This window comes from Stegostoma tigrinum, chromosome 1 (genome assembly GCF_030684315.1).
Source record: "Stegostoma tigrinum isolate sSteTig4 chromosome 1, sSteTig4.hap1, whole genome shotgun sequence".
Lineage (NCBI taxonomy): Eukaryota > Metazoa > Chordata > Chondrichthyes > Orectolobiformes > Stegostomatidae > Stegostoma > Stegostoma tigrinum.
In genome coordinates, this window is record NC_081354.1 from 35,114,739 (window position 1) to 35,128,498 (window position 13,760).

The 13,760-nt window shown below is 40.1% G+C and overlaps 1 protein-coding gene across 4 annotated transcripts in view; it reads left to right on the top strand.

Moving 5' to 3' along the window:
* nudt6 (nudix (nucleoside diphosphate linked moiety X)-type motif 6) overlaps positions 1-13,760 on the top strand; it is a 119,302-nt gene that overhangs the window by 96,081 nt on the left and 9,461 nt on the right. For all 4 annotated transcript variants that reach the window (XM_048531210.2, XM_059644592.1, XM_048531219.2 and 1 more), the window contains one exon: positions 12,818-12,872. In XM_048531210.2, the coding sequence (XP_048387167.1) occupies positions 12,818-12,872 (55 nt within the window). The remainder of the gene's footprint in view (positions 1-12,817; positions 12,873-13,760) is intronic.

A 13,760-nucleotide genomic window follows, 5' to 3' on the forward strand; every position in this document is an offset into this window, starting at 1 on the left:
TTGAATTACTTGCCATTTCCTGTTATTAATTTCCCAGTTACATCCTCCAAGGTCCCACATTTAGTTCAGCTATTTTCTTATATACTCTGAGATGCTCTTGCTGTTTGTTTTTATATTTCTTGCCAACTAAGATTTCTTTCCTTTAAGCAAGTGGGAATTGATCTGACAAATGGAGTATAATGTGGAGAAAGGTGAAATTATCCATTTGAAAGGAAGAATGAGAAAGAAGCTTATTAGCCAAATAGTGAGAAACTACAGCGCTTTGAGATGCAGAAAGATCGAAGAATCCTAATGCATGAATCCCATAAGTTGGTACACAGGTACAGCAAGTAATTAGATTATCCAGTAGAATGTCATAGTTAGTGAAGAGAATGGAATATAGTAGTTTGGTAGGTTACATTTCAGTTAAGCAGGGTGTGAGGAAGACCACATTTGGCATTCTGTTTACAAGAATGATCTCCTTATTTACAAAAGTATGTAAATGTATTGGAAGTAGTTCAGACAAAGTTCAATAACACAATGATCCCTTGAATAGACAGCTAGTCTTATGTTCACTGGAATTTTGAGGCAATTTGAAACGTAAAACATCCTGAGGAATCTTGATATGGTAGATGGAGAAAGCACGTTTCCTCTTGTGAATAGAGATTGTTGTTTTTAAAAAAAGTTGAATAATTAAAGGAGAGATGAGTTGGAACTGTTCTGAAGGTAGTGGAAACAAAATCTTTTAATATTTTGAAGACAGAATTAGATAGATTTTTGATTAGCAAAGGAATGAAGAATTGTTAGGGGTAGGTGGTAATGTGGAATTACCAAATCAACCACCCTGACTTGTAGATGGTGGATTGGAATGACAGGAGGTGAGTAACTGCCCAAAGTCTCAAGTGGCTGAATGACCTACTTCTGCTCCTAATGTATATATTCATATGTCTATATACATAAACTGGAGGGAAAAGGAGTAGAATTAGGCACACTACATTCTTTGATATATATCAATGATTAGTGTTTGAGTATACAGAATGTGTTGTAAAGAAAGGCTGGGTAGGCTGAGACTTCTTTCACTGGAGTGTAGGAGGTTTGAGAGGTGACCTGTTAGACATTTATCAAATAATGAGAAGTATAGATAGAGTTAATGATAGTTGTCTTTTACCTAGGATTCATGGAATTTCAAGACTAGTGGGCAAATTTTTAAGGTGAGAGGAGAGAGCGTTCAAGGTGAGAGGAGGGTGGTTCACATGTGAAACAAACTTCCTGAGGAAATGATGGATGTGGGTACAATTACAACGTTTAAAGGACGTTTGGATAGGTACATGAATAGGAAAGGTTTGGAGGGATATAGGCCAAAAGCAGTCATGTGGGACCAGTTTAGTTTGGATTATGTTTGGCATGGACTACATGGATCAAAGGGTTGTTTTTGTGCTGTATGACTCTATGACTCTGTAAGTTTCCATATAACACAAAACTCAGGAATATAATAAATAGTGATTTTTCTATTATTGGGTTGAATTTAATGAGCATGATGGGGAAGAACTGATTGAAGCAAATATCAGACCATCAGGTAATTACCCAGTCAGTACTGGGCCTGTTACATAATCAAGACTCCTGTCGATGATCAATCAATGTTTCAGTACTGGGAACTGCACTGGGAATGGTGGCTACTGATGGTACGACATTCAGGTTTACAAGAGGGATCAGTGATATTTTCCTAGGTAGAGGTGACTTTGAGCAGACGGGGTGGTGGAAAAGATGTTTTAGCAAAGTGCAGGAATGGTGGTTGGAAGCAAGGACAGCTCAGTTGCTTTCCAGGAAGCCAATGTCAGGACAGGAGGCCTACTGTTGGGTACTGAGTGCCTGTAAATAAGTGACTACCTCCCTGTAGGCCTTTGGAAAATGTGCAGGGTTTGGCCAGCCTCACTGGTTGAATACCACTGGCCTTAAGTAGTTATTAAAAATTCTGAGTTGGCTTTTGAACAGCAAAACAGTCCCCATCATTCATTCCAATGATGAATTGGAATGATGACCCAATCAAGCAGCTTCCTCACCTCTGCAAACAGACTTTAACGTTAAATTCTGCCCATTGAGTCACAAAGATAGATTTCAGGAATTTATGGAGCTTGTAATAGCAGAAGACATGTGGTCAAACCAACTTAATTAGTGTTGAGGTCGGTTGGCTCGCCAAGCTGGTTTGTCGTTCCGCAGACATTTCGTTACCATGCTTGGTAACATCTTTAATGCAGCCTCTGATGAAGCGGTGGTGTGTTTTCCCACCTGGCTTTTAAACTCTGGAGTCCATTGCGATGGTTTGCCTCACTTCCGGGTTTCCTCCATAGTGGAATGTATATGGGGTCGAGTTCAATGTGTTTATTAATAGCCTGCTTTGTGGAGTACCATGCCTCCAGGAGTCTCGTGCTTGTCTCTGTCTAGCCTGGCCCAGGATCTTGGTGTTGTCCCAGTCGAAGTTGTGGTTCTCCTTGCCCATGTGGATTGAGATGAGTGAGCATTGGTCGTGTCTTTTTGTAGCCAGTTGGTTCATGTACTCTTGTTAGTTTCCTTCCTGTTTGTCCAATGTAGTGATTCTCGCAGTCTGTGCAGGGGATCTTGTAGATGACATTGGTCCTGTCTATGGTGGGGAGTGGGTCTTTAGTTCGGGTGAGCACTTGTCGTAGGAATGATGTGGGTTTGTGTGCCACTCTGATGCCCAGTGGTTGTAGAAGTCTTGTGATGAGTTCTGATGTGTTCCTGATGTAGGGTAGTGTGATGAGTGTGTCGGGGCATGTAGAATCTTTCTGATGCTGTTCCTGTACGCATTTCCTGACCCAGTTCTTTGGATATCCATTATCCTTGAACACTTGGAAGAGGTATTCCTCATCCTCTTGGCTTAGTTCTGTGTTGCTGCAGAACACTGCTGTTGTTGCCCTTTTAAATAGTGTTCGCACGCAGCTTCATTTGTGTGTGTTGGGATGGTTACTATTGAAGTTCAATACCTGGTCTGTGTGTGGCTTTTCGGTGTACTTTCGTTTGCAGTTCCCCATTTGTCTTGCGCTCTACCATGACGTCCAGGAATGGGAGTTGTTTGTTCTTCTCCTCTCTGGTGAATTTTATTCCGGTGAGGGTGTCGTTTGAGTTTGTGTGTCTCTTCTAATTTGGTCTGTTTAATGATGACAAAGGTGTCATTGACGTAGCGAATCCATAGTTTAGGTTGGATTTGTGGAAGGGAAGTCCTTTCCAGTCTTTGCATCTCTGTTTCTGTTGAGCCTGGAGATAGGTGATCCCATGGGTGTCTCGTTGATTTGCTCATATGTTTGGCCGTTGAAGGTGAAGTGGGTGCTCAGGCATAGGTCCAGTAGTTTAAGCATGTTGTCCTTGGAGATGGTTGCACTGGGGCTGTGTTCTTATTCAAGTAGTGTTGTCATTGTTTCCCTTGCTAGTGATATGTCTTTTGACATGAATAGGGTGGTGACATCAAACAATATCATAGTCTCTTCATCCTCTTTCTTTATGTCTTTGATGGAGTTGAGGAATTCTTGGGCTGAGTGGATGGAGTGGTGTGATTTTTTGACTAGGTGCTTGAGTCTTCTTTGTAGTTCTCTGGCTAATCTGTGCAATGGACTGCCTAATAGGGAGACAGTGGTTCTGAGGGGGATTTCGGGTTTGTGCACTTTAGGGAGGCCATAGAATCAGGGTGTGTTTCCTTCGGGTTTCACTCTTAAGAAGTCTGCTTTGTTGATCTGTCCTGTTTGTTTAAGTCTTTGTAGCGTGTATAGTATTTTGTTGCCTAGTTGTGGTGTCGAGTCAGTTTGTACAGGCCCGTATGTTTTCTTGTCGGCGAGCGGTGCTTGTGCTTTGGAGATGTAGTCCTTTTTATTCATTATCACTGTCACGTGCCCTTTGACTGCAGGTAGTATAGTGTGATGTTCTTGTCTTCTTTAATCTGGCCAGGTCTTGTCCTTCCCGTGTGTTAAGGGTGTTGAGTTCCCTCTTTCTGGTTAGTGTCGGGACTACTGTCTGTCTTAAAGTTTGTTGTGTTTCTTCGTTGTTATTGTTGGTCTTGAGTGTGGCTTCCAGTGTAGCTAGCCATTCCGTTTTGTTGGCATCCCTGCAGTTGTAGTTTAGTCCCCAGGTGAGAACAACCATTTCCACGTCTGTCAGTTTCCTGTCGGAGAGGTTCCTTATCCATGTGTCAGTTCCGCTGTTGTCGCTTTTTTGGGTAAGTGTGGGTAGCTTGTCTTGCAGGGGTCTGTCTTTTCTTGGCTGTTGGGGTCTGTTGGCTGATGTCAATGGCTCATTCCCTGTCGGTTGTCCAGTCTCGATTGGTAGCTTCCTGGAATAATATTTTTTGGCACGTAATTTCTCTGTTGTATTTGTGGAGCCGGTTGTGTGCATTATTTATCATTGCCCTTACCATCTTGCAGCCATTTTGTTCTGCTGTTGGTTGTTGGGTCTGTGGGTTGTTGATGGGTAGTTTGTACTTCACACTGCGTGGTAATACCTGGTTCCTACGACAAGTGCTCACCCGAACTAAAGATCCACGCCCTGCCCACAGGACCAGTGTTATGTACAAGGTCCCCTGCAGAGACTGCCATAAACACTACATTGGACAAACAGGAAGGAAACTAACAACAAGAGTACATGAACACCAACTGGCTACAAAAAGACACGACCAATACTCACTCATCTCAATCCACAAAGACAGGGAGAACCACAACTTCGACTGGGACAACACCAAGATCCTGGGACAGGCTAGACAGAGACAAGCACGAGAATTCCTGGAGGCATGGTACTCCACAAAGCAGGCTATTAATAAACACATTGAACTCAACCCCATATACATTCCACTACGGAGGAAACCCGGAAGTGAGGCAATCCATCACAACGGACCCCAGAGTTTAAAAGCCGGGCGTGAAAATGCACTGACACTTCATCAGAGGCTGCACTGAAGATATTAGCAAGCATGGTGACAAAACATCTGCGGAACAACAAATCAGCTCGGCGAGCCAACCAACCTCAACACCCACAACCCGAGCTACAAATCTACTCCAAAACCTTAGACAACTTAATTAGACAGAGTGGGAAATTTTGATTTCCCAAAAGCAAGTTGAGATGTAAGAATAAAATCAGTAGTGTGTGTGCAGTATGTCAAGCATGGGCAGTTTATTTATTTGTATGATGTGGGCATCACTGGTTGGGTCAGCATTTATTGCCCATCTCATGTGGTGGTGAGCTACGTTCTTGAACTACTGCAATCAATGGGCTGTGGGTACACGTACAGTGCTACTAGGAAAGGAGTTCCAGGATTTTAACTCAGCGATATTGAAGGTGTTATGAAATCGTTCCAAGTCAGAATGGTGTAGAAGGGAAAGTAGTGGTGTTCATGTGCATCTGTTCCTTTTGTCCTTCGAGGTGGTAGAGGTCATGGGTTTGGAAGGTTCTGTCAAAGGACCTTTTGTGAGTTGCTATAGTGCATCTTGTAAATAGTGCATACTCCTCACCATTGATGCTCCCTAGCAGCAAACTGAATGTTGAAGATAGCGAATGAAATGTCAATCTGCCTGGTCTGCTATATCATAGATAATGCCAAGCTTCTTGAGTATTATTGGAGAATATTCCTTCCAACTTCACACTCTGGCTTGTGGATGGTGGAATGGAATGACAGGAGGTGAGTAACTGCCCAAAAAATTCCCAGTCTTTGGCCAGCCTTTGTAGTCACTGTATTTACATTGTTATTCCAGTTCTGTTTTTGGCCAGTGGTAAGATGTAGGAAGGTTGTGGTGGAGCTTCAGTGATAACAGTGCTATATAACATCAAAACAGATGGTTACATCCTTGCTTGTTGAAAACTGGGTTTTTCCTAGCATTTGTGTGACATACAAGTTACTAGCCACTTGTTGGCCTGAATGTTGTCTAGGTTTTGCTGCATGTGGAGACGTTTTATGGTGAACATTATGAAATAATCATTGAACCACACACTTTTGACCTTACAATGGAGGGAAGGTCATTGATAGAGTAGCTGAAGACGGTTGGGCTTAGGGAGCTAGCCTGAGAAATTCCTGCAGTAATCTCTTGAGATGAATGATCGCCAACAATCACAAAAATTTTCCTGTGTGCAAGATATGATTCCTTTTCAGCAGGTTAATGCTGAACAAATGCCACTTGAAAGTGCTGTTCGTGACATCTTCGAACAATTTGCAGACATTGCAGCATAAACTGACAGGGTCATATGTAACAGGATTAGATTTGCTGGAGAGTGTCAGCAGGTTTGCTGATATCTGTGGAGAGACAAAGGTAACTTTGAGTGCAATGACTCCCCTTCAGCATTGAATGGAGAATGAGCAATTTGCTTGAAACAAGATGGAGTTGAGAGGTCAGGCTATCCTTTACCTGCCAATACATGTGAAACTGCACAAAGATAAGTTGGCCTGCTGGTCTGGACAGAATGTTAGCTGCAAATGACCATTTGGGATATTCCAATGAGAAAACATGAAATTCAACAGATATTTCTTGTGGACTTTTGTGTTATAATTCACTTGGGAAAGTGTGTTGAAGCTTCTGTATTTAACTAAAAACTGTTCATTACAAATATCAAATCTAATCACTAACAAAATATGAATTGTCAACTGGTGTACCTTCTTAAACCCCGACATACCTATGCAAACATAGACAAATGGAAAAACATAGATGGTCTGGGTGGAGAAAAAAAAATTAGGGGAGCACACTTCAATAGAATCAATCCGCACGATTCAATAAGATGTTCTTTTGCTTCTTCGAAGCCCTTCTGGTCTCCGAGTTTCTTCTTTACAAGTCTTTTCAGTTCTTTACCGCAGGCACAGCATTATCGTTCAGTCTCTTAGTAACTCTCTGCAGCCACTTAAAGGCAAATCGTGAATGAGAATATCTAGCTATCATCCAATTCTTTACAATGTGGAGCTGGTGAACACAGAAGGTCATGCAGCATCAGAGGAGCAGGTGAGTCGATGTTTCGGGACTAGACCATTCCTGATGAAGGGTTTAGGCCCGAAACATTGACTCTCACGCTCATCTCTTGCTGCCTGCATTGCTGTGTTCTCTAGGTCCACACTGTATAGACTGATTCCAGCATCTGCAGTTCTCCTGTTGTCCAATTCCTTGTTAGTTCTCTGCACGGAGAGAGCGAGCGAGTCATGCTGATGACTCCTGACTTTCACATCAAGTCCTGATTGAAAAACCAATCAGTACCCTGTCTCTGGGCAAAAATGTCTGAACGATGTACCCACAGTTCACATGATTCTCCAGCATCTTTTCCCACTACTTGAACCAAGCAACAATATAAATTACTTTTAAAATTGTTTTAAAACTGCAGTTCTTTAATTTGCTTGGTTTAAAGTAGTATCCATAGGTCCATAATCCTAAAATAAAAGCAAAAGGTTAAAAATTTGGTCTTTACGAATGGCTGGCATTATACAAATACCTGCAGAAAACAGGGTGCAGTGCTTTTAGTTACAGACTGGATTTTTCAGAATGATGGTGAGGAGAAATCTATTCTATCACAAAGAGAGGCACATGATTGGAGCTGAAGGCTATTGTGTGTTAATACTGAAGTCATCAGGGCCCATGTGTATGATTCCCGACATGGCTAATCATTTGCTGTCTCTATGTTAGATGTAGAATAGAAAGGTCCATCAACCTGGTTTCCTTAATAAATACAAAATTTGATTCTATAAGTATGTAAAAATCAGCTATAAAAATATAAATGTTTCCCCTTTAAATAAATTTAACACACACCAGGTAAGGGGGGAAAAAAAAATTTTATGTTTGAAGAAATTCCTTAAAAAAATGTTTGAACTCCTCAAGCCAAAAAAATAGTGTTTAAGGTTTGGGATGTTCAGATGGCGACAGATGTTTTAGTGGACCAAGATAGAAGTCAATTAATACATTCATTTGGCACTAGGAAAGTTTTCATATGCTATTCAGAGACTATTCATGTGAGAGCAGCTAAATCAGCGTTTTAGGAACCATTTTGGACCTACAACAAGGATTCTTCCAGAAACAGGAGAACGGAGCAGAGAAGCTTCTGTTGTTCGGTAGGCTTCTCCCCAACAGAGAATCCAGAGAAACACTTCCAAACAGAATGAGCCCCCTCTCAGTTGTAAAACAAGTCATATTATTTTTGCTGAAGTGAGTTGAAACAACAAGACCAGCAATTATCTGGAAAAGTTTCCATGTCTTTTCCTTGAACTTTAAGTAGAACAAATTAGATATATATCTCCGCAATGCTTCAAAATCAAATTCACAAATAAAATTGTTCTTTTTTTAAAAAAAGTCTTCATAACACTCCTATTTACTTTCAATTTTCTTTCACTGCCATAATGTCCCGCTGTAACTGCAACAGCACCACCTGAGATGGAGGCAGTCTATGCAAAGTCTCACCTGGTTGTCTCTGATTTGATTTATTATCACATACTGAGACACAGTGAAAAGTATTGTGTGCTAACCAGATAAATCATACGTTAGATAAGAGATCAGTGTAATACAACAGAATGCAGAATTTGGTGTTACAGCTACAGAGAAGGTGCAGAGAAGTATCAACTCTCATGAGAGGCTCATTCAAAAGTTTGATAATAGCCAGGAAGAAGCTGTACTTGAATCTGTTGGTACGAGTTTTCAAACATCTGTATCTTTTGCCTGATAAGAGGGTGGAAGAAAGTATAACCAATATGGGAGGGGTCTTTGATCATTTTGGCTGCTTTCGCGATGCAGCAGAAAGTATACATGGAGTCAATGGAAGGAAGGCTGGTTGTTATGAACTGGGCTACATTCACATCTCTGTAATTTCTTGTAGTCTTGGGCAGAGCAGTTGCCATACCAAGTTGTTATGCATCCAGATTATGCCCCCTCACCCACCAACCTTTGCCCTTATACTTCCATGCCAATTCACCCAGAATCCACCATTGACAAACCTCCAGAACTGTGCTTAGATTAAATAAAGTAATAAATATCTGAAACAGACTTTATGATTAATAAAAATAAATTTTTTTTCATAGAAGTCCATTCAGTTGTTTAACATCCATGTAACTAATCCTGCATAAAAATAAACATTTGTATTTATAACTATTAAAGACAGCCAATTCTTCAATAATATCTAAATTGTCAATCAAACAGAATTATAAGCCCCACTGGTTGCAGAAAGCAGTCAGAATGCTGTGATGATAGCACTTAGCATTGTGAAGAAACACGTATTGAATTTGCTAGAATAGATTTTTCAGCTCTGACACCCAGAAAGGTAGTTCATCTTATGCATTTTTAAATGGCATTTTTTAAAAATTAACAGTTCTTTGATGTATTAGGCTAGATTTTTGCAGAGTTGGGAGATTACACAGACCATCCCAAAATATTGAGGGAGGCAAGAGAACAAATTTCTGGAGCATTGATAGACATCTTTGTACCCTCTTTGGCTATGAATGAGGTCCCAGAAGACTATAAGCAGATGGTGTTTAATCTGGACAAATATGAGGTGATGCATTTTGGAAGGTCAAGTGTACGTGGAAATTATACAGTGAATGGTAGAGCCCTTAAGAGTATTGATGTGCAGGTCCAGACATCACTAAAGATGGCAGTGCAGGTAGATAGGTAGTTTTAAAAAAAGCGCTATGGCATGCTTGCCTTTTTTGGAAGGGGCAGTGAGTTGAAGGATAAGCGAGCAATGTTGCAGCTTTACAGACTTTAGTTAGGTCACAGTTGGAATATTGCACACAGCTCTGGTCACCACACAACCAGAGGGTTGTGGATGCTTTGAAGAGGGTCCAGAAAAGGTTTAATAGGATGTTGCCTGATATGGGGGAAAGAAATGTTGGATCGATCGAGATTGTTTTCACTGGAACACAGGAGGTTGAGGGGCGACCAGATAGATATTTATAAGATTGTGGATGCCATGGATAGAATGGAAAGTATGAGGCTTTTTCCTCTAGAATGGATGGGTCAATTACTAGGGGACAAAGATTTAAGGAGAGAGAGGGAGGGAGGTTGAGGGGGGTGGCGTGTTGGAGTTTAAAAGAGGCGTGCGAGATATGTTTTTCAAAGAGTGGTGAGGGTGTCTAGCATATACAACCAGAGGTTCTGGTGGAAATAGACACAATAGTATCATTGGGGAAGCACCTGGACCAATAAGTGACTAGGAAGGGAAGAAAGGGATATAGATCCTGCAAGTGAAGACAGTTTTAGTATGGAAGGACAAAATATGTCAGCACAGGCTTGGAGAGCTTCTTCTTGTGCTGTATTGTTCTTTGTTCACATGGATGAGATCCAATTCTGGAATTCCAGCTCCCTCCAAATTTCGTTAGCATGGGAGGAGGATGTCAGCAGGCCATCTCATGCCTGGTACTATGAAGATGGGAATGTCCTAGCTTTCCTGCAATTTTCACGAAGTCAAGTCAGCTTCTGGAGACCTCCTATACTAACGAAATTTGGAGGGAGCTGGAATTCCAGAATTGGATCTCATCCATGTGAACAAAGCACAAGCAGCTCTCCAAGCCTGTGCTGACATATTTTGTCCTTCCATAGTAAAACTGTCTTCACTTGCAGGATCTATATCCCTTTCTTCCCTTCCTAGTCACTTATTGGTCCAGGTGCTTCCCCAATGATACTATTGTGTCTATTTCCACCAATTTGGCACTTGGAAATCTGTGGCCAACTCCAAACTGTTTATGGGGATGGCAGACTATTTCAAGCTCACACCCAACTCCAGGGAATAAAGAATCATGCCCTCAAAGACCCTTTCTGCTGCATTGGCAATATCAATCCAGGAAGTTTCCAGATTCTCTACACCCACCCCTCCACATGAAAACCCCAGCCCATTAATCATTCTCCACAAACATTTGTGCTCACTCTGAAAATACTCCACGCAAATGGCTGAGTTAAGTTTGAGTTTCCATCATGTGAGAGTTATTCTGTTGGCTCTGATCTGCATCCCCCAGATCCCTTAGTGAAAACAGGATCAGACAGAAATTGACAGGACTTGCAGATCCAGATTCTGCCTGCCACTTTAAGTCTCCAGGACTTAAAATCTAGGCATAGGTTTTCAGATCATGTAACCCAAGGGCAGTTTGTAAATCAAAAAGGTAGGGATTATTCTTTGATTGTGAGGACATAGTGAATTAAGTGCTTACTGTAAATTTGTTTGCAAATAAACAGCATTAAATACCCCAAATGAAACCATCCAGTAGAGTCTCCTTTTCCAGGTGTCAAAAATTTAGATTACTTTGCAACAGGTGATATAATCAAGACAATATATTGAGCAAGCGAGAGTTTAGTGAGGAGACATTTCAGCACGACTCACCTTATGCTACCTAGCTATTGCACAGGCCAATTTGTAGGTGACTTGGTGCAGCATGAGATATCATTAATATCTAGAAATCTTCTGTTGTAAAGACATCAAAAGGATAAGAGGATAGTGTGGGGGAAAATAGTCCAGGAGATAGATCAGGCATGATCTACTTAAGTTCAGCCCTCCATTGCTCCTATTTTCCATGATTGTAAGAACAAGCCCAAGGACCATACAAATACATTATTTTAACGTATCACCTAGAAAAATGATAGATACTGGTAGTTCCTCCTGGAACATCCAAGGTAGAATTCTTATTTTCAAACATAGTTAAATGCAGGTAATTTCTAGACCACCACTACAGTGGCTCAGTGATTAGCACTGCTGCCTCACAGCACCAGGGACCTGGATTTGATTCCCACCTCAGGTGACTGTCTGTATGGAGTTTGCACATTCTCCTTATGTCCGTATGGATTTTTGCTGGGTGCGCTGGTTTCCTCCCACAGCCAAAAGATGTGCAGGTTAGGTGGACTGGCCATGCTAAATTACCTACAGTATTCAAGGATGTGTAGCTTAGGTGAAGTACAGGGAAAATGGGTAGTGGGGATGGGTTTGGATGGGATGCTTTTCAGAGGGTCAGTGTGGACTTGTTAGATCAAAGGACCTGTTTCCACACGGTTAGGGATTCTATGAGTGGAACATAGACAGCATTCCCATTCCCTTTGCTTCCTTCATATAAGGATCAGTACAGATTATTTAAACCAAATTGCATTAATTTCATATTCATTAATCTAATAATCATGAAATCAGGTTGATAGCAAAAAACTGTTCAAACATTTTAATGCTTTTGGTGGGAGACTTTACACGAATGTCTACAATCCAGAATTGGCTTGAACAATTGTTTTAATGTTTTCATTACATAGACATTGTAATACAAAAAAAAACCTCAAACATTCTCATGTATTTAAACATTAGACCAGATAATACAGGACCAAAAAAAAACTTTTAAACCAGTGCAGTACAAGACAGTACCACATAATACAATTTTTTTTTGGAGTACATTAAACATGATTCACATACAGTCAACACATTTCAAAAGGCCACTACTGAAAAGTTAATACAATAATGCATTAGTGTGGATACAACCTTGCTGCAGTCTGTACAAGTTTTCTAAAACATAGCAGCTTGATTTTTAAAAAAAACCAACTCCTCTATTCTCCCTATTCATTTAAAAACTAGCAGCATTTTTTCAATTGTTTTCTTTTAAAAAGGAAACAAGCTTCCTTTTTTAAAAAAACAAAACTCAACACTTCTATTCCATTTGTTTCTAGAGCATCAGTAGAATGAAACATTCATCATTTCACATACTTTTAAAAAATTGCAACTGCTTTATTTAATTTAAAAGATCAACAAAAAGCATTTTAATAGGTTTTGCTCTTAAAGTAGTTTTAAAATGTAGCGAGTAATATTACATCACATTTGTAACAGTTTGTTTTTAGTGACTTGCACTTCTATTTCTCTTTAAAAGATAAAATATGCTTGGAAGTTTCCAGGAGGCCTCTCTGATCTAGGTGAAGATATCGGTGAGTACATATAAATAAAGCAGCTTTGAATGTGTTAAGCCAACAACTGTAATAATGCCATCCCACTGCCCTCCTGTACTTAGATATTTAGAGCAAGAATAAATACTCAAATATATTTGCATTTCTATTTTGAATAAATTTAGTTGTTTTGGAATTTACTTAGACTTCAGTATTCAAACATTACTTGTAGATTTGTTAACTCCACAGTAAGAGAAACACGTTAGGGTTTTAAAACAGTGTTTGAATTATTAACTTATAAAACTCAATTCTAAATAGACTAAAACTAAATTATTTCAACAAAGAATTATTCGGGTGTTGTTAAAGAAAGTAAATATCAGATTAAGACTTCCTACTTTGTAAACCTAGTCAGTTGAATGTTACCTATTAAAGAAAGACAGATTGTGTTAAAACAAATCATTGGGTGCTTAGGAGGCATTCTGAAGGGTACAAGACCAATTCCACTGCTGGCAAATAATTCTAGTGGAGAAACAGATCGCTAGATTAATTGTGTCAATTTTAAAATAAATGTTTAAACAATCTTGATAACTTAGGTCTTTTTAAAAAAATTTACCAGTCTGTAAAAAGTTTCTGGTAGGTGCTCATACATACATTGAGATTAGAACTGACCATCCCATTATAGGAGGACTTAAAAACCAGAAACATTGACTTATAGTTGTTTATCTTTTATTGCTGTGTTTGCTACTGGCAAAAATCTAATGGATTTTCTGCAGCATTTTATCCTTTGCACAAAACTGCCGATGTGAAAATACTTGTTAGCGAGTTTTGAGAAGATTTGTAGCTCAGGTTGAGGCTCTGGATGAGAGTTGGCTCGCTGAGCTGGAAGACTCGTTTTCAGATGTTTTATCAACATTCTAGGTATCATCATCA